General features: G+C 36.0%; 2 protein-coding genes across 2 annotated transcripts in view; one reads left to right on the top strand and one right to left on the bottom strand.

Moving 5' to 3' along the window:
* LOC134680178 (dynein axonemal heavy chain 8) overlaps window positions 1–5,024 on the top strand; it is a 68,625-nt gene extending 63,601 nt beyond the window's left edge. The window contains exons 85-91 of the mRNA XM_063539255.1: window positions 210–449; window positions 730–897; window positions 1,278–1,419; window positions 1,733–1,922; window positions 3,646–3,767; window positions 4,012–4,173; window positions 4,566–5,024. Of these exons, the coding sequence (XP_063395325.1) occupies window positions 210–449; window positions 730–897; window positions 1,278–1,419; window positions 1,733–1,922; window positions 3,646–3,767; window positions 4,012–4,173; window positions 4,566–4,691 (1,150 nt within the window). The 3' untranslated portion in view covers window positions 4,692–5,024. The remainder of the gene's footprint in view (window positions 1–209; window positions 450–729; window positions 898–1,277; window positions 1,420–1,732; window positions 1,923–3,645; window positions 3,768–4,011; window positions 4,174–4,565) is intronic.
* LOC134680165 (uncharacterized) overlaps window positions 5,025–18,809 on the bottom strand; it is a 37,376-nt gene continuing 23,591 nt past the window's right edge. The window contains exons 2-5 of the mRNA XM_063539236.1: window positions 12,649–12,874; window positions 9,129–12,032; window positions 8,670–8,787; window positions 5,025–8,341 (exon numbers count right to left, since the gene is read on the bottom strand). Coding sequence (XP_063395306.1) covers window positions 8,278–8,341; window positions 8,670–8,787; window positions 9,129–12,032; window positions 12,649–12,826 — 3,264 coding nt within the window. The 5' untranslated portion in view covers window positions 12,827–12,874 and the 3' untranslated portion in view covers window positions 5,025–8,277. The remainder of the gene's footprint in view (window positions 8,342–8,669; window positions 8,788–9,128; window positions 12,033–12,648; window positions 12,875–18,809) is intronic.

Below are 18,809 nucleotides of genomic sequence, written 5' to 3'. Positions count from 1 at the left end.
CTGGGCCCTTTTATGAAACATGGAGGTCTCATCAGAGTCACCCACTTATTTTTTTAACAGGCTATTCTTCAGTTTAAGGAGTTACAATTACAACAAATGTGTTACCTACATGGTTGTACTTTATGTTTTATATTATTTGTGGTATTATTAATATTAATGTACTTATAATATTATGTAACTTACTAGACTCCCATTATTTAAATATTTAGGTATATGGTATCAGCGGTGCAATACGGCGGTCGCGTGACTGACGACTACGACAATCGTCTCCTTGTTACATTCTGCCGCGTTTGGTTCACCGACCAACTCTTCACTGAAGATTTCCAGTTCTACAAGGGCTATGGAATCATGAAATTTAAGAATATTCCGGAATACCTCGAGGAGATTGACAAAATGAAGACGGTTGATCCGCCCCAAGCATACGGACTGCATACAAACGCTGATATTACGTAATTATGACTTAGGCTTCCATCCAGTGGAGGGAAGCGAGCGGAGAAGAGCGAGTATTTTCTGCTGGCGTGTATTTTGTTCCGTGATTCATATCTACGTCCATTTCTTGTGCGAGAAAAAAGTCGTTATTATTCGCTCTTTACCGTTAGTCGAACATCTGTGTTTTTTTGTTAACCGCTTTAAAGTTAATTTTTAGACCTATAATTTTGATGCATTTATACGTTATAAGTGTTTGCTTCATGTTTCTTAGTATAATTTTATTGAATGCAATCATTATAGTTACCAACGGAACAAGACTCAGGCTCTCCTGGATACAATTCTGTCTATTCAACCCAAAGAATCATCTGGCGGTGGCGGGGAATCTCGAGAAGCATCAGTGTACAGACAATCCAAAGAAATGCTAGAAAAGATTCCCCCGAATTTCGATCCTTTCCAAGTAAAAGAAAGGTACCTGTGTCGTTTTTATTCGAGTGGGCTTTACTTTCTTTTTTCGATCCATATTTTAGTATGTATAGATATACATACTTACTAAAAAAAAAAAAGATTTTACAGTTCGAAATTTGCTGCTTAGTGAAGTTTTGTTTTACACTAAAGGTAGGAAAATACTAGCTGTAGTTATCTAATTTAAATGCTATTCAATATTTATCATACAAAATAATTACTTAAAGTTAATGCCAGTTAACGTAACTTTGCCTGCCGTTTTAAAATAATAAAGAGTGCCTTTCAAAGCGTGTTAAAATAATTGACATACTTTATTTCCAACTTTCCATTTTTTTACAATCCAAAATGCTGAATGTGGTTTTCGTGATAAAAACTTTGTTTTACAGGTTAAGGATAATGGGCCAGTATAATTCAATGGTCATTTTCCTTCGACAAGAAATCGACCGAATGCAAAAAGTTATTGGTTTGGTGCGAACTACTTTAAAAGATTTACTTCTGGCTATTGACGGCACTATTATTATGAATGAGGTAAAATATGTGACTTCATTATATCAAAAAAAAAGAGCAAACTTAAGTATTTTAAGGCTTGCCTGGGGTTAAAAGCAGGTTGTATGATGGTTGTAGGTAGGTACATTATATTAGACGTAAGCGACTTAAAACTTTATTTGTTTTTTAGTATTTCTATTAAATTGCTGTATATGCACGTACGTATACTTATATAATGTGTATACTTTCATTCATGATACCGCAGCCTTTTGTGTTCCTGTGTCATTTAACATTGAAAGTTAAACACTTATTTTGTCTGATACCCACCTTAGCCGCAGTAACCCTATTTTCTCAGGCGCTGCGCAATTCCCTAGACAGCATTTACGACGCAAAAGTGCCAGCGATCTGGACGAAAGGTTCATGGTCGTCGTCCACTCTCGGTTTCTGGTTTACGGAGTTTTTGGAGCGCAACATACAGTTCTCAACTTGGTGCTTCGTAGCAAGGCCGAACTCTTTTTGGATGACTGGATTCTTCAATCCGCAAGGTTTGAATATGTCCTTAAATCTGCAAAGTCCAATGAAATACACGGTGTAACATGAGTAAACCGAATAATTTTAACAGCGTATTCCTGATCATATTTAGAGACAAAAATGTCCTATAAACTTTTTTTATAAAACGCCTAGTTTTAGAGATAATATTAATTTAAAAATAAACAAGTTTTTGTTGTTACATAATGTAAAAGGCCTTTTTGATGGTAATGTTGCTACTATGGGACGTAGTCTAAATATTTTTATTGATAGATGTCAAAAAGTGACAAGTAACACTTTGCAAAAAGAAAGTTTTACGAAAAAAAAATGTTAAAATCAATTTTAAGTAGTGTCCGACCGAAGGTTCGGTTTCGGTTTCGGTTTCGGCCAGTTTCGGCCAAAAAATCATGTTTCGGCTGTAGTTTCGGTTTCGGCCAAAAAACGGCCGAACCTTTCGGCCGGGCCGAAACTTACGAAAAAAATAAGTAGGACAACAATATTAATACCTACATATTATACTGATTCATGTCTAGGTACAGAAATTAATTGGTTTATTATAAAACACAATTCCACTAATGAGGGCGCCACTGGACGGTCGACGCAGTCTTAAGAGGCTGTCAATAACTATAACGCGCACACTGTCTAATTGTTTCGGAACGAATGAGTGATTTTATCTCAATTAACTATTGGTTACTTCTTCAGCTTAGCCTTTGGCCTCGCTGCGCCGTGCTCGGCCTGCGGTCTCGCTTTTTAATACAATGGACATTGGTTGGAGTCTGTGCTCAACTACTTATCCTGAAGCCTGAAGCACGGCTTTGACTTCACATGAAAGTTTGCCTCACTGGGGCACTTCGGACTTTTAGGCCCAGGTGAAGATTGGTACCCGGCCTTGCGATATTGTCAACAAAAACTTTCGCGTTCGCGTTTTTGGTTGGTTTTTTGGATGACCCTGTATCTACATGTTAACTTGACTGGTGAATGAATAGAGTTAGACCAAGAAAATTCTGCAATGATTTTGATAGCATACGCAGTGCAACTAGTGCAAATGTGATTTATACGTCATAATTTCATAGAAGTTTTGACGTTTAGAATAACACTTGCACTGCGTGTGTTATCAAAATCGTTGCAGAATTATCTTGGTCTAACTCTAGTAATTTTCTTAAAAAACTGCTTAAGTAACATGAATTTCAAGGATATTGGGTGTTGACAGCCCCATAATATGTGTATAAAAGAGGTTTTATGACATTTTTTCAACGATTTTAACAAGTCTACAAAAGTTTCGGTTTCGGTTTCGGTTTCGGCCGAAACTAGAGCCAAAGCCGAACATTCGGTTTCGGTTTCGGTTTCGGCAAAAAAACATGTTTCGGTCGGACACTAATTTTAAGTAACAAGTTTACCAATAACATTTATTTTATATGTACAAATACATTAAAAAAATTGAAAAAACAATACAAAAAAAAATTTTTTTTTTGGCGAAATTGACCTAAACTCATATTACATTTTTTCCTTCTTTTGACCTCAGAAATGCGTGGTTAAAATTATTCGGTTTCCTCATGTTACACCGTGTATAACTTCTATGGTGGGGTCTGTGTGTTCTTCTAATCTCATTGTTTATGCCCATAGGACATGGAGAGCATTTAGAATAATTTATATAAAAAGTGGAGGGCATAATTGATAAATAAATAAATTTCTAATCTACTAGGTAAAATAGAGTGATGTAATGTTTTCACTGTTTAACAGGCTTTCTTACGGCGATGAGACAAGAAGTAACTAGAGCCCACAAGGGTTGGGCTTTGGACATGGTCGCTCTGCATAACGATGTCACCAAGTTTATTTTAGAAGATGTGAAAGCGCCTCCACCTGTAAGTAATATTTTAATTTGGGTGATGCTCAATGTATATCTCCGTAATCAGTTTTTTTAAAGTTATATTGTCCTGACTCAGTAATTCGATTCAACTTGTACAAGGTAAATCTGTTTCAATGTTTATATTAAAGGTATTAAAACCTTTGTCGTAGTAGTCCTTTTGACTGAAAACGAAACTTCACCTTTGCACTGATCTATGAGTATGCTTTAATTTTATTTAATATGGGGCGTTCGTCTTTTAGGAAGGCGTGTATGTCCACGGCCTGTTCCTAGACGGAGCGAGCTGGGACCGACGGAACTTCCGTCTTTGTGAATCTACGCTCAAAGTTCTCTACACATCCCTGCCAGTGATACATGTATATGCGATTAATTCTACTGCCCCAAAGGACCCCAAATTATATACGGTAAGTTTTATAGTTTTCAATGCATTTTTCAAGGACAATTGCATATTACACAATTATACTTCCGTGAAAGGATAGGTAATAGTAATAGGTATACTAGGTATAACCCTTCGTATGCCTAAGCACTGATCAGTGCGAACAAATTTAATTATATTGTATTAGACAAAGGATTTTAATTCGTGCGCACTGATCAGTGCTTAGACAGATGAAAGGTTAACTTAATAAGGCCAGGTTTAAATAAACTGAAAATCTTGCATCCTTGATTTCCTTATATACGGTCACGTTGTGTATGACTGCATCATTTTCGCGTGCAATAAGTATTAAGCAAAGATGATGCCGCACTAATATTTAGGCGGCCATAAGCTTTTCGATTAAATTTCCCGTGAATATTACAGTGTCCCGTATATAAGAAGCCAGTACGAACCGGATTGACATTTATCACGCCTCTATGGATGCCGACGATCAAAAACCCCGACCACTGGGTACTGCGTGGAGTTGCCATACTGTGTGATATTAAATAAACTACTGATACGTCTGGTAAAACACATTGTCCTACTGAAATACAGTATTCCTGTCAGCCTCACTTCTCACTAAAGAAACCTTAAAAATTAAGGAAGACATGCTGATTCATAGCATTATTGCTTATTTTTTCTAAGAGCCCCATAAATGTAGGTGGCCTATCTGTAAGAAAGGTACGTGTACCTAATGAAATAAAGATATATTATGAGAATTTTACTCTTTTAGAATGATATTTTTATAATATTTTATGCGGCTCTACATAAGGTTGTTGAAAGTGTGATGGAAACTGTTCATTTTATATATTTTATACGTTTTGATAAATAATATAGTCAGAATTATTTAGAATTGTTTTATTTTGATAGGAATGAAGCCATAAGTAGGTATATAATATAATCATTTAAATTCTTTACAAATGTTGTTTACTGGAAAAGTTATTACAAATCAATACTGTACACGGTATGTAGTAAATATTACATAACAATTGCATGAGTTAGATTGTTTGACAGGTACTTATTTATTTATTGGCAACGTTTCGCAAAATATACCTGGTTTGACTTTATGGCTACTCCATCGTGGTTTGGCGAAGATTTTACTTAGAATGGTGCATTGTAAATTCGTGGCACTTATTTCTTGTTTGAAAAATGTTGAAATTATTCCATGATTAGCCCTTTAAACTGTAGTCCTCCTTCCGACGGTTTCGTCCAAGCTGATTTGTAGTACTTTTAATTTGAATTTATATGTATAAAGACAAATTTAAGTGAGTCGTTTTTCTTTTGGCCAATCCAATTCAGCGTACTTGAGAATACAAAGCAATTGTTTTGTTTACCTCATAACATGGACATGCTCATATTGACCGTATGTAGTAAACTAGGTAACAGGTACTTACCTAGTCACTTAGAGGTAAAAGTAAGTTCGGGTACACGGTATTTACCTAGATGCCAGGAGTGGCCCTTTACCTATTATTTGACTTTTTAATCTATTGTTGATAGAGATAGAGTCGATAATCCTTTGGACCTTCAACGTGGTGATTCTGTGTTCTGTGGTAAACCTAACAATTGCATTGTATTCTTACGTAAGTACGCTGTGAAGTGGATTGGCCAATATGAAAAACAAGACTGTAGTAGTGTAATAATTAAGGAAAGTCATTAGTTAATTTACAACTTTAATATATCTTTACACGATTAAATAAAGTTCGCTCGATGAATTTTCAAATCAAAAATATCACACAATACACTAGTCTCCTGATGACTTGCGTCCTACTAAATTTTGACACATAGTCGTCAGGAGGAGGACATTCGAGAAGTGTTCAGAGTATATGATGCACCAACAGTCCAGCACTAAATATTCACCGAAACCACAGGGTAGGCATAAAGTTTCAGCTATATCACTTTGGCTGGCTATTTTGCAATGGCCTGCACAATATAATAATACATTTTGCTTCAAACAGGTACTTATGCGCAATTACGCTTGAAGAGCATAGTGCGGTGTGTTTTACTATTAATAGGTATAACCAGCTTTACTAGAGCTCTCCTAATAACTTCAAACTGTATCTGAATTACAATAAGGGTGAGGATAGGTATATACTTATTTGAACAATTGACATATTAACAATTTAATTGGACGGAGCTGATCGGTGTTTTGTGTAAAAACTGTAAACAAAACAAATCGTTACAGATTTATTAAACCTACGTTCAAAAGCACGTTGTAATATGGATGGAAGCATCGTCGTATTAGGTTGATTTTTACACTAAGTTTGGCCTACATTTTTGATATATACATTTCATTAAAAAAATCTCTATCGTCAGTTTAGTCTCGTATCGTAATTTTTATATCGTCTCGAAAAAAATGCTCAATTAGCAGGTCAAGTTATCTGTGTATTGTCTTGTAAATAAGAAACTGACTGTGCAGTTATTTAAATTGCAACTTCAATATTGTAGTAGGTAACATGCATAGGTAGTTTAGAATTGGACTGTCACGTTTAATCTGGTCATCTGACGTGACTAACATTTTGACGATATAGTGTACAAAATTCTGAAGTTCTTATGTGTCTTTAGTTTTCATTGTGCCTGTATTTGCCTACTTTCATCTTAGTTGTTTTTAGTGTTCCGTACAAAACTTCGTTCACGGAATATTTATGGGATTACTTCGGTCTTGCAAATCAGTTAAATGCGTTTTTCTCAGAGACCGTTTGAAGTAGATACCTAAAATTTGTAACAGTTATAGCAATTACCACCACTGATATTGTAAATAAGTCTAAACTACTTATTTAAATTATGAATTAACCTTTTCGCCGCCACGATAATGAAGTAAGTAATAAAGTGTCCTCAACGCCAAGCTACAAATTGCACGTAAACAACCCGTATAACATATGGAGTCTTGGCGTGTGGGGTACGAAATGTACAGACTTTATATCAAGTCAATGGCGGCGAAAAAGTTAAAATTACTAGAGTCAGACCAAGTTGAGATGAGAGTGAGGATATGAATGAAATGTAATTTGCACAATAAAAACTCGTAGAGTCATACATAGCACTTTTCTGTTTTGTTTTTAATATCCATTCTATTACGGATTTGTTAAGGATGATAAGTTTATAAGTCTGTTATAGTTGCGAAATTATGTCTAACTTTGGTAGTATTTAAGGTGCCTACTCAAATTAAAAAAGATCAGTCTATGTAAGATATACGAAATATCGAGTACATGTCATGTTAGTATACATTATTTAACCTACAAAAGGATCCTGATAGATACAAAGCAAATCAACGAACATCCACGAATCGTAAATCATAGTTGCTTTATGCATAGATACACAAAAAACCATTAACTATCACAACAGCTACATATTCAATATTCATTCTTACTAGCATGGTGTACACCTATCGGTTAGGTTTCAACGAGATCTAGCTTGCCTAACAAAACAATATAACGAAAAAATTACACATACAAATTACGAAATTCTATAGTAGTTTTTCATAAACATTAAACATAAATACAGTCTTATTGTAGGTCTTCGACTATATTTAGTCCTATAACAATACTTTGCATTAATGCTGTATGAATTCAACATATTATTTACAATCAACATTCCGTAATATGTATAATAAAATGATATAAAATCTATTTACTAAACTATGCATAGCTACATAAAAGCTAACATGGACATCATACACATCGCAGTTATAATACGTGTTTCGTTGGAGAGTAGAAACCGAAATATTTAACGTTTAACAACGAGAGACTTATAGATTAAGTAAATATTATAGGTACTATCGTTTAAACATAATAACTATATAGTACATATTATTATAGTATAGCAACTACGTCGCATAAGTAGATTTAACTCGGTATGAAAACAGTCATTGATAATATTACAGTACAATGATTGTTATAACATTTAGCGTCTTGTGTAGGTACTATGCGTTGAACGCAATTATTATAAAAGACACTCCTCTGAATACTATTTGAATGTTATTGTAGAAAATTGTGTTTCTACCTGCCTCCAGTTAGTTATTATAAAGAAAAGTATTGCACACTAATTAATCAAAATTCCTACGAACTTGTTTTTATCGCGGTTCTAATTCATCTGCCAAATTTCACTCCTTTAGATTGTCGCAGCGGAAATTTCCCAGAGGTTCCACGGATCTTGACCTAGGTGCTCTGAAACAAATTTTAAACCATAAATAAGTTGTTTGGAAACCTTTCTCCGACTCTTGATAGGTTAAAGTATTGATTACAAAAAACGTAACACAACATTCTTTATGGTTCGCGCTTTTACAACGCAGCTCTTGTTCTTAACTTTTACAGCCATTTATCTATAAAAATATGTAGGTAAATATGTAAAAATATAGAAAAAACAAAGCACGATACGTATGCGGGACTTTTAAAATTAAATAGCCCCATAGTTAAGTTTAGGTTAGGTTAGTTTGATGAAGATATGACGTAGGAATAATTGCCACAAAAATCAAAATTGATCATTAATAATTACCTTCTTCTTGAAAGCGTCAGTTCAAGTTTTCCTTCTTTAACTTGTTTGAAAAGCGATATGGCCCCTGCATGGCTCAGTCCACGGGTTGGCACATTATTGACTGACAAGATCTCGTCACCTGTAAAGCAAAAATATGAGCACTTTAAAGTATCGAGTAGAAATATCGTGGCAGACGGATGAGGAATCTCTATTACGAGTAACAGTAAGGTTCGCAAACTTCATTAACTCCATATCATCTATAATCTTTTGAGAGTAGGTATGAAAATTGTTTGATAAGGAAAACTCATCATGTATGTACATTGCGATGCAAGTGCGAATTAACGTTTCGCACGTGCATTGTATAACGTTTTACAGTACATATGGCCCTTTAAATTTTTGACATACGCACCTATTGTCTTTATTCCCGCCCTTAAGATTATCTTATTTGTTAAGATGTTATGTTATTGACATTATAATTACCTTCAAAGATAGTCCCCTTATCAGCAGCTTGTCCGTTAGGAAAGACAGTTTTTACGAAAATTCCCATTTTTCCTTTTGGAGAATCGGTCCCTCCAACAATACTAAATCCTAAACTTTTATGACCAGGTCCTTTCCAGAATTCTGCGATGTGCAAAGAATTGTTCGAATAAATACCACTTTGGTGACCCTCATTCTGCATTAATGCGTGTTCTTGCTGACGAGACACATGACCATGGCTTGGAGAGCAGCGTTGAGAACCAATCCTATTGAAAAATCTGCTTCTGTTGCTACTTCTCAGAAGTTGTTCAGGAATACTTTCAAATGATCGGTTTTGGTATAATCTTGGGACATGTTTTATGTAATGGGGTGATTTTTCCTTTATCTCATTTGTTGTGTTTTCATTACTTGTTGAATACTGCTCAGCCATAAGAGGCGGCCTTGAATTATGAAGAGAAATAGGTCTATAATTATTTGAATGTCTGTTTCTTGGTGTTGGTGAAGATCTCATTGATATTTCGATATTTGTAATATTTTGCAGTGTGGCTGATGGTGCCGGATAAGCCCTCTCTAATAATTTTTCGTCATCACTCTTTTGATTTAGTTGAATTGTAGGGCTATTGTTTCCTAGAACTTCTGTTTCTCGTCGTCGTGTACTATGTTGGAAATTATTGGTAGTGCTATTGGTACCATTTCCATAATTACTGTAAAATTGGTTTTCACTAGGAAAATGAGTTTCAATGGTTATTTGATTTGAAGCCGTGGGTTTATGAACGGTTTCCGAAATTATATCAGGCGGAACGTTAGATGTCGAAGGCGCTATCACATTTTGATCGCTAGTATGTCTGTTTATTATCCGACTTAATGTCACTGGAGTAATTTCATCATGGGCCATAACAAGATCAACTTGGTATTTTTGTGCTCCTTCTTGACAATTTGCTTCAGATGAACATGAGTTAACAATATGCTGCACTTCTTTTAGTGATGATAAACCTCTTAAAACTTTTCCATTGACATTAACTATTTCATCACCGATCCGCAGTCTTCCATCCCTATGCGCTATGCCGTCAAAATCTAGTTTTACCACAATATAACGTATCTCAAAATTAGATCCACTGCTATCGAAGTCTACTCTGTGTTGTGTTAAATAAACGCCGAGACTTTCATCTAATCTTGATTTTATTAATCTTAACTTTCTGAATCGCTTTGTACATGGTCCCCGTCCAAAAATATCAGTTTCTGGTACAGGAATGCTGGGGCCTTCATTGTCCACTGGTGGTATTAGAGTACTGAGATTGGGATTAGAGGAATGTTCTACTGGCAATACTTGGGAATGAAGTAATTTAATTTTTCGTGTTTCCACACGTTCGTCTAGTGTGATAGTTTTATAAACGAAAGGTATTTTTTTGTTTAATGTCTTTTTTGGCAGCGGTGGTGGTTTAGCATCATTATAATCTAGAACGTGTAATGGATTATTGGGATACTTATGAAACTGTTCCCTGTTATTGTTTACATATTCATAAGGCATGCTATTTTCTATTGGAAATAAAGCACATGGTGTAGAACTCCGTCTAGCAGGAACATGTACTCTACTCACGTTGATTTTATGGTTTAAGCTCAATTGTCTCGAAAAATTACCGTGCGTTACATCTGCAGTAGCATCAATTGGTTCCGCTCGCACAGTACCTGGCGATATATGACTCGAGTATCCTGGCGGTGAGTGGTTGCTATGTTCATCTGTCGGACGTCCATCGCTGTCATAGCCAGACTCATTTGAACTAACATAGTTGCTTAGTCGATGAGTCTGAAGAATCTCAGTACTTTCTGGTCCGAGATGTATACTTTGAGACGATGTCATAAGTTCAGTTTTTATGTCCCTCACGGACCCTAAATACGGACCATAGTCGTATACTGGTAAACTGTTTCGGTTTCTCGGTATAAGCATTGGATCGTAATCTAAAGGTGGCCTATGGGATATCATCGACGAACGTCGGTGAACGTCTTCGAGACGCCGTGCGGGGTACGTGCCATCGATTTCATTGATACTTCGCATAGAACTTCTATTGAAATCAGAGTATTCATTTCTTAAGGCAGCATTAAGCATCATGTCTTCATGAACCGATATGCTATCGTTGCTTTGATATCGTTCCTCGGAGCGAGAATTGGAAAGAAATAGTCTATCTTTGCGAAATTTTGGTGATTTTCTATCTATTCTTTCGGAGTAACTTTGCCTTATGCTGCTCGTTCGTTGTTGTGATGCCATACTGTTTTCTTCGGGTAAAACCGATAATTTAGACCTTAAAAAGGCGTACGGAAAGTTTGGTTTTTTACACATACCATTACCTTGTTCAAGATTAGGGATATTATCACAACTAATGGCCTTTGATGAATTAGCTAACGCATCTTCAGTTAAAATATTATTATTCTTTGAAGGAGACTTTTTAATTTCACTATCAGCGTTCTGTAAATCAATATCATCAGATGGATCATCAGCTTTCACATACGTAGACAGATGTGAAGTTGAACAGCTTCGATAAAGCGTAGGTCCACTTGCCACCGGATAACTGTTTTCTGATGTTTTATGGATATTTAGTGTTTGGGACCTAGATGAGTTTAACATTCCCGTTGAACCCATTCTATGGAAGAAAGATTTGAATGGGCTAGGCGATCGATCTCGGGATCCGCTTCTAATGGAATCAGTGTCGTTATCCCTTTTTAGGGAAGTAGTTTCAGAACTGCTCCGTTCCATTTTCCATTGCTGCTTTTTCTTGAACTGGCCAGATATGCTCCTCGGGGACTCCTCATTAAAGCTTTCATTACTAGGTTGTTCTTGTGAAGCTTCTTTTGCGTCAGGTTTTCTCAGCATGTCAAGTTTTTTTCCCATACGACGACCCCACGTTGCGAACACTGGAAAGTAAAGAAAGTATGAATTAATATTCATTAATATTAAATAGTAGGTATATTACGGTACAAGTGCGAAAAGTAGGAAATTCGCAACTAGTGTAGATAAATCAAAACACGACCAAGGGATTGTTTCAAATCGAAACAAGTTGCGAGACCTATTTAGCTAGATCGATTTATCGCCCCCGAAAACCCCCCCATATAACAAATTTTATCGAAATCATTAGAGCCGTTTCCGATATCCCCGAAATCGCTAAACCTTATAAAACAAAGTCCCCCGCCGCGTCTGTCTATTTATGTGTTTGTCTGTATGTTCGCGTTATAATTTGTTAACCTGTGCGAAGTTGTGGCGGGTCGCTGGTAGGTATACATAATATACCTATACAAAAAGTGCTCGTTTAAATGTATAAGGGCTGAATTAGACGGCGCGCGAACTCGCATGCGATTGTAGTTACATTGCGGACTGTTGGTTACGTCCAATTCTTTGGATGGATAAAATACCGCAATGTAATGAAACTCGCATTACGTCCAATTCTTTGGATGGATCAAATACCGCAATGTAATGAAACTCGCATGCGAGTTCTCGCATCGTCTAAATAAACCATAAGATTATATAACGCACCTTTCTTCATTTCCCTAACGTCGTCCTCCATGACCATAGCCGGTAGTGCCGTGACTAGGGTGAAGTCGTGCGGGCGGGGGCCGGCGCCAGCGGCGTCTCGGCACGGAGACGGCGCCGGCGTCGCTGCGGCTCGCGGCCCGGTCACTTCCCTGCGCTTCGGCCCGCGGAAGAGGCGCATGATGACCGTTCACGAGTACATCGCGTCGCACCGCACGCGCTCACTGCTCTGGAAAAGGAGACGGTGTCCGTTAATATTTTTTTCACTTCTCATGCTCAAAAAGTGCACCTTTATGTCGTGCGTAGACGACATAAAATCGCATTTTATGCTCTAGAGCATAAAAGTAAAATTTTCTTCTAAGACTAAGGTAATCGGTCTCAACAGCCAAACAGTTAAAACATATTGCACAATTTTACTGAGCAATAAAATTGTGTAGATGACAAAACTTGTTATATTATTTTATTTTTGCTACAATTAGAAATCCGTATTTTCTGTCATTAAATTTAGTAAATCACATAAAATAGGAGTCGATTATCGTTCAAAAATGCTCCGAAATGTTTGACTTGGCAGAAAACCAAGCGTCTGAAACTCTGATCACATGTTGTCATAAAAAAAAAGTTGGTTGGCGGGCATTGGTTATGTACCTATTATGTTCTTTCGCTTTGCGACAATTTCGTGGTGTAAATTGCCGTGAAAAATATAATTTTATATTCCTCGCAATCGAAGTGAAAAGCAGAGAGTACAAAAAGGGCATAAATGTCCATTTTTACCCTCGTCTACTATTTTGGTCTTCGCTTCGCTCAGACCAAAAAATTGCCTCGGGTGAATAGTTATGGGTCACTTTATGCCCTTGTTGTACAATCTACTATTTTAACCTGTCTAAGTTTCCCACTGCTGGGCAAAGGCCTCCCCTCGACCCGTTAATATGTTGTTGTTAAATAATTGGTTTAGTATGGGTTAGCGCATTGTTACTGGTGAATCATCAATACAACTTGAGACTCCGGTGCCGTTAAAATATGCACCTATCGTCATTCAGTAGATGTCGCTTTACGTCGTCGCCTCAAAGGTGTGTATACGAGTATATAAGGAAGGGAGATTAACTATCGCGGTAACTGAAGACAGTACTATGGTTTATTATCTTTTTCTACTCGGGTACTTTTATCTGTCATTTACATAGTCACGAACGAACATATAAGGGCGTACATTATTAATACTCCTTAAAAGTCTATAGTCTATTGCCCAAAAAAGCACTTGTATCGTTTTAGAGACATTACGATACGGTAAGCTGGTGCAGGGTAGCAGGTGGCACATACCGGTACATTGCTACCAACGTGACAAACGATTGAATGCATACGGTTTTTATTAAAAAAGAAACAAATTTGTACTGAGTTCATTGCTACCAACATAATAAAAAATACTTTTATACCCTACAGCACCACGACCCTGGTGCGGTGCGGTAGTGTGTAACGGCTTTAAAAAAAAAACATAACCATAGACATTACTCGTTTGTTTCTCGTTTCCCGCCTTTCCCGGTAATTTCTTGTTCTTTGAGTACTTTGCGTTACTATTTGTTTTGCGTTCATAAAAAGTGTTGAAAATGGACAAAGAGGACTACATTGTTTCTACACCTGAAGAAATATCCGCTGCAGCACAAGCAGCGACCGAAAATTTGTTGCCTAAGTACTAAATCTCAGCACCTATACGACAAATCTTATGAGAAGTGCATGGCGTGGAGATTGGAGCACAAAACTTCGTCATTCTCTGAAAACGTCTTTGGTGTATTTTCAAAGACTAATTGGAAGCACCGGATCAGATCTATCTTTTAAGCAAGGTTGGTATATGTTATAAAAATTTTTGATACACATTTTTAGGGTACACAGTACAACGAGCTATATTTATGTACATTTTATATTTTTGCATTGAAACTGAATATTATTTAATTCTCCTTTTTCTTGTTACAGGTTGCAGTAATATTTGGTATTACGGGTGCTTGTCGCAGACAAGAGCTACATACATATAGTAATATCTACTATCCAAAATTTAAATTGACATTTTCATAAATAAAATTTTGTTTATATTTTTTTGTATTTTATTTAATATTGCCTACTCATAGAAAAAGCATTGTATGCAACGTTGTATAAGTAGTCAAAAAATGCTCATGGCGTATTTATTAACAATGTTCGCCTTCGGCTCACATTGTTACCCACGCCACTCACATTTTTTGACCCCTCTTATAAAACTGTTGCATAAAATACTATTATACTAACATTACAAAATATAAATTATAAGACCAGATAGATTATGTACCTATGTTCCCAGAAACTTGGTAAAGTATCATCCAGGCTTAAACTAGCCTTAAGGTCTCATTATATACTGAACAGGTCCAAGTGACTCATCTTAATGAGGCCCGGTAGTAATATAGCGGTCGGTAAGCGCCGGAAATCCATGAGACCCGCCACACTCATGCATTATATAATTGTTACAGCAGACATGTCACTCGTAAACTATCGAGACGGATGAATTGTACATACATTACTACATTATAAATATTACAAAATAAAGCCCCCGCCGCGTCATTCTATCTGTATGCTTGTATGTTTCCGATAAATTGAAAAACTGCTAAACGTTTTCAGTTTTCACCTATTAATAGTGATTCTTGAGGAAGGTTTAGGTATAATTTGTTAAAATTTTGTGTAACCCGTGCAAAGCCGGAGCGGATTGCTAGTAGGTACTGACATATATATTGATAATAATAAGAAAGTGTATATAAGTAGTATTTACTTATAAAAAGGACATTGCTTTCTCCACCCCTGGTTCTTCCAGCTTCTACGGCGGTTAGTGGCAATAGGTACAACTAAGTTGACCGTTTTGCGCTTTGTTGCTGAGGGTAAACTTAAGACAGCGGAAAGATGACTATCAGACTTAACGTATGTTAACATTGTCCACCCATGCCAGCAATTTTTAACATTTTATTATAAAAAGAGATTTCTTTGGGAAAATGTCAACGATACATTGTTGCGAGTGGCGAATCGGCTAGAAATAATCTGTGATATTATACCAGTAGCCGTCCACAACCTGTTCTTGACAACTATTCCTCAGACCAGTCCAAGGTCTAATAATTAGGAGATAAATATAGCATGGATAAATATCAATTACGTAAATGTTAAGACCCCGGAGTTTGTTGGCGTTTATGTCGCTAAGCCATATTAGATCTGAGGAGTAAATTGCTGTATAAAATATCTTGAACTCAGAATTGGTAACCCATAAGTGTATTACACAATCTAACTTCCCCTCCCCCTTTATTTCAGGGTATAGGTAAACTATTTTTAATACTAATTAGGAAAATCAGTTCAGTCTGCGGGGCATATAGCAGGATAATGTGTATAAGTGCAATCAGACTATTCGGTGAATTGCAAAAAAAAATATAGGTACTTATTTAATGAGCTGTAATTAGTCTTAAGTTATTGATTCCATTGTGTTACGACAATTAATCAGCATATCTTTTTTTTATTATCTTTATTCATGTGTGTATGAATTAAGTACAATTTTGTAATATGTAAAATACAATTTACGTGATAAATTTTCGTAACAAAATGGAATAAATTACTAGACAGACCAAGAAATTCTGAAAAGAAGAAATTTTGATAGCCCACGCAGTATACGTCATAATTTCATAGAAGTTTGACGTTTAAAATAACACTTCCACTGCGTGGATTATCAAAATTGCTGCAGACTTTTCGTGGTCTAACTCTAACTTAAGACTAAGTAGGTAATTAAAGACCCTTAACTAGCTATTAATTTTATAATTAATAACGTTTATTACTAGTTGTGTACATTTTTGTATCAATCAGATTTTATAGCCAGTTTATTGCTATTTAAAATTCAATTGCATAATCGTTATATCGTTAGATCGTTACACAATTAATAGTAAATGCAAATTACTGATTCTCCATACTCGTAAAAATATCATCAAGGGTATAAAGGAGCATGTCTGCTTATCGAAGTAATCGTAGGCGATTGCTATACGATCAGGGCCTATTAGTTTCTCAGTTATTATTTACCGGAGCACATAGATTACCTCCCAATACATACTACTCGTATAGGTATAGTAAAACAATATCTAAACACCGAATGTTTTTCGTTGTTTTTTTTTTGTATGAATAAAATTAGAATAAGCAACCTTTTTTTAATTGCACAATAAGGAGAACTTAATTGGAATTTACTCAACATTTTGTCGTAAAAATATGGGTGCACAAATCATCTCAAAAATATGTCCCATAGCTCTTATATGTCAGCGAATTAAGACTGTGGGACATATTTTTGAATAAGTAGGCTACTACCATATTTTTACAGTTGTCTGTACATGAAAACCGCTACCTACACCTACCTATTATTTGCTCCTTCTGTCGACTCCTTTAACTTTTCTTCATAGGCAACAGTGAAAAAAAATCCTGTTAAATGCCAATATGTAAATGGTAGGTATTATACATTTTAATACCTTAAACCTCTTCCTGTCCCAAGCCGACAACATGAATGTACATTTTTCCAGATTTTTTGGTTACCTTCTTTTTATTTACTTGTGTAATACTGAATGCTGACAATAACGCGGTTCGCGGCTTTAATTTAATACATTTATTATGTGATAAATAAAAACGTGCTGATAATTACTAAATGCCATCATCTCTTAATCTTTTGGACGCAAATGACCGATATATCCCGACCGATATGTCCAACGCCAAAGACGGATTAAATGGACCAACAGATCAACATAGATCTACGTGCATATTCATAAAGTTCAATTTCAGTTTTGACACTTCGGTGACGTGGCATCCGAGTGGCAGCTTTTGTGTTTGACACGGCGTCGAAAAGGTTAAGGTTGATCCTGTTCACGTCTTCTGAAAGTCCTGAATCAGCCTGTGTGCTCCATCTAGAGATAAGTAGTGATCTGAGTATTTAACGCAGCTGCAGCGTAGCCTTCCGACCGTTCAATCTAATTTTAATGGCCGCCAGTTGCCAGGGATACTCGTAGGAAACATTAATGAATTAAGCCCGATTTGATTAATACCTGCCTCAGTCCTGGACAGGTGCTCAGGGTGAAGTGATCTGGGGTAATTCAGAAAATGAGATAAATTCATAAATAAATTTCACAAATGCCTAAACGGTTTTGCATGATGAGTTTGATTTTGATTTTGAAATAATAATGTTATTTTCTTACGGCCGGTTCGTGAAGCGACGTATTTCAACTATACCACAATATGTATTATGTTTAGTAGGTACTTGTAATTTATGTAAATTTTGATTATTTGCAGCATCCTGCAGTGCGGATATATCAGTGATTGGCGTCCAAAAGGTTAAATTTACAAAATTGGTATATATTAGTTTATCGGAAACATTAAATATGTACCTATACCTATTCAATTTTCAAAAATCTATATATGGTCAGTTTCATTCAGGTCCGGTTCATCTCCGTTTTATGTCCAGATAATAAAGCCATGAAAATATGGTAGAGAAATCAATTATCTAATTCAAAAATACTTCGGCATTGGAATTACCCCAAACTCCCATACTAAATTAGGCTAAGAAATGTGCAAAGACGGAAATTAATGCAGTGCGATTTATCAGCGCGAACGGTTATAAGTTACTAGCTGTTGCCCGCGACTTCGTCCGCGTGGAATTTTATCTTCAACATTTTACATCGTTAGTACCTATAATTTTCTATAATTTTCATATCCAAGCAATGTTGAAATTAAGTACTTTTCTTTTTTAGCAAGTTGTATGAAGTTTTAAGTCAAGTGGATTTTGATGTTGGTTGCTGAAATTACTTTTCTTGTATTCTCATAATGCCCTTATACAAAGATTCAAGTTCCGCACTCACAAAATATCCGATCTCCATACAAACTTTCAACCCTTTTCTCACCACCTTGGGGGATGATTTACAAAAATGCTTGAATTAGTTTTCTTGTATTTTAATTTAATACCTTTTTACAAAGTTTCAAGTTCCTAGCTTAGAATAAAATTTGCACCCGAAGACGAACTTTCATCCCCTTTTTAACCCCCTTAGGGGTTGAATTTCCAAAAACGTTGCAATCTCTTTTTTTTTAAATCGGCTATTATGCCTTTCTAAGAAGTTTCAATGCATTTGTAATGGATTAAAATTTTCAAC

This window comes from Cydia fagiglandana, chromosome 3, assembly GCF_963556715.1.
Source record: "Cydia fagiglandana chromosome 3, ilCydFagi1.1, whole genome shotgun sequence".
Taxonomy (NCBI): Eukaryota; Metazoa; Arthropoda; class Insecta; order Lepidoptera; family Tortricidae; genus Cydia; species Cydia fagiglandana.
Note: the sequence above shows the minus strand (reverse complement) of the source record. Positions and strands in the feature narration are given on the sequence as shown.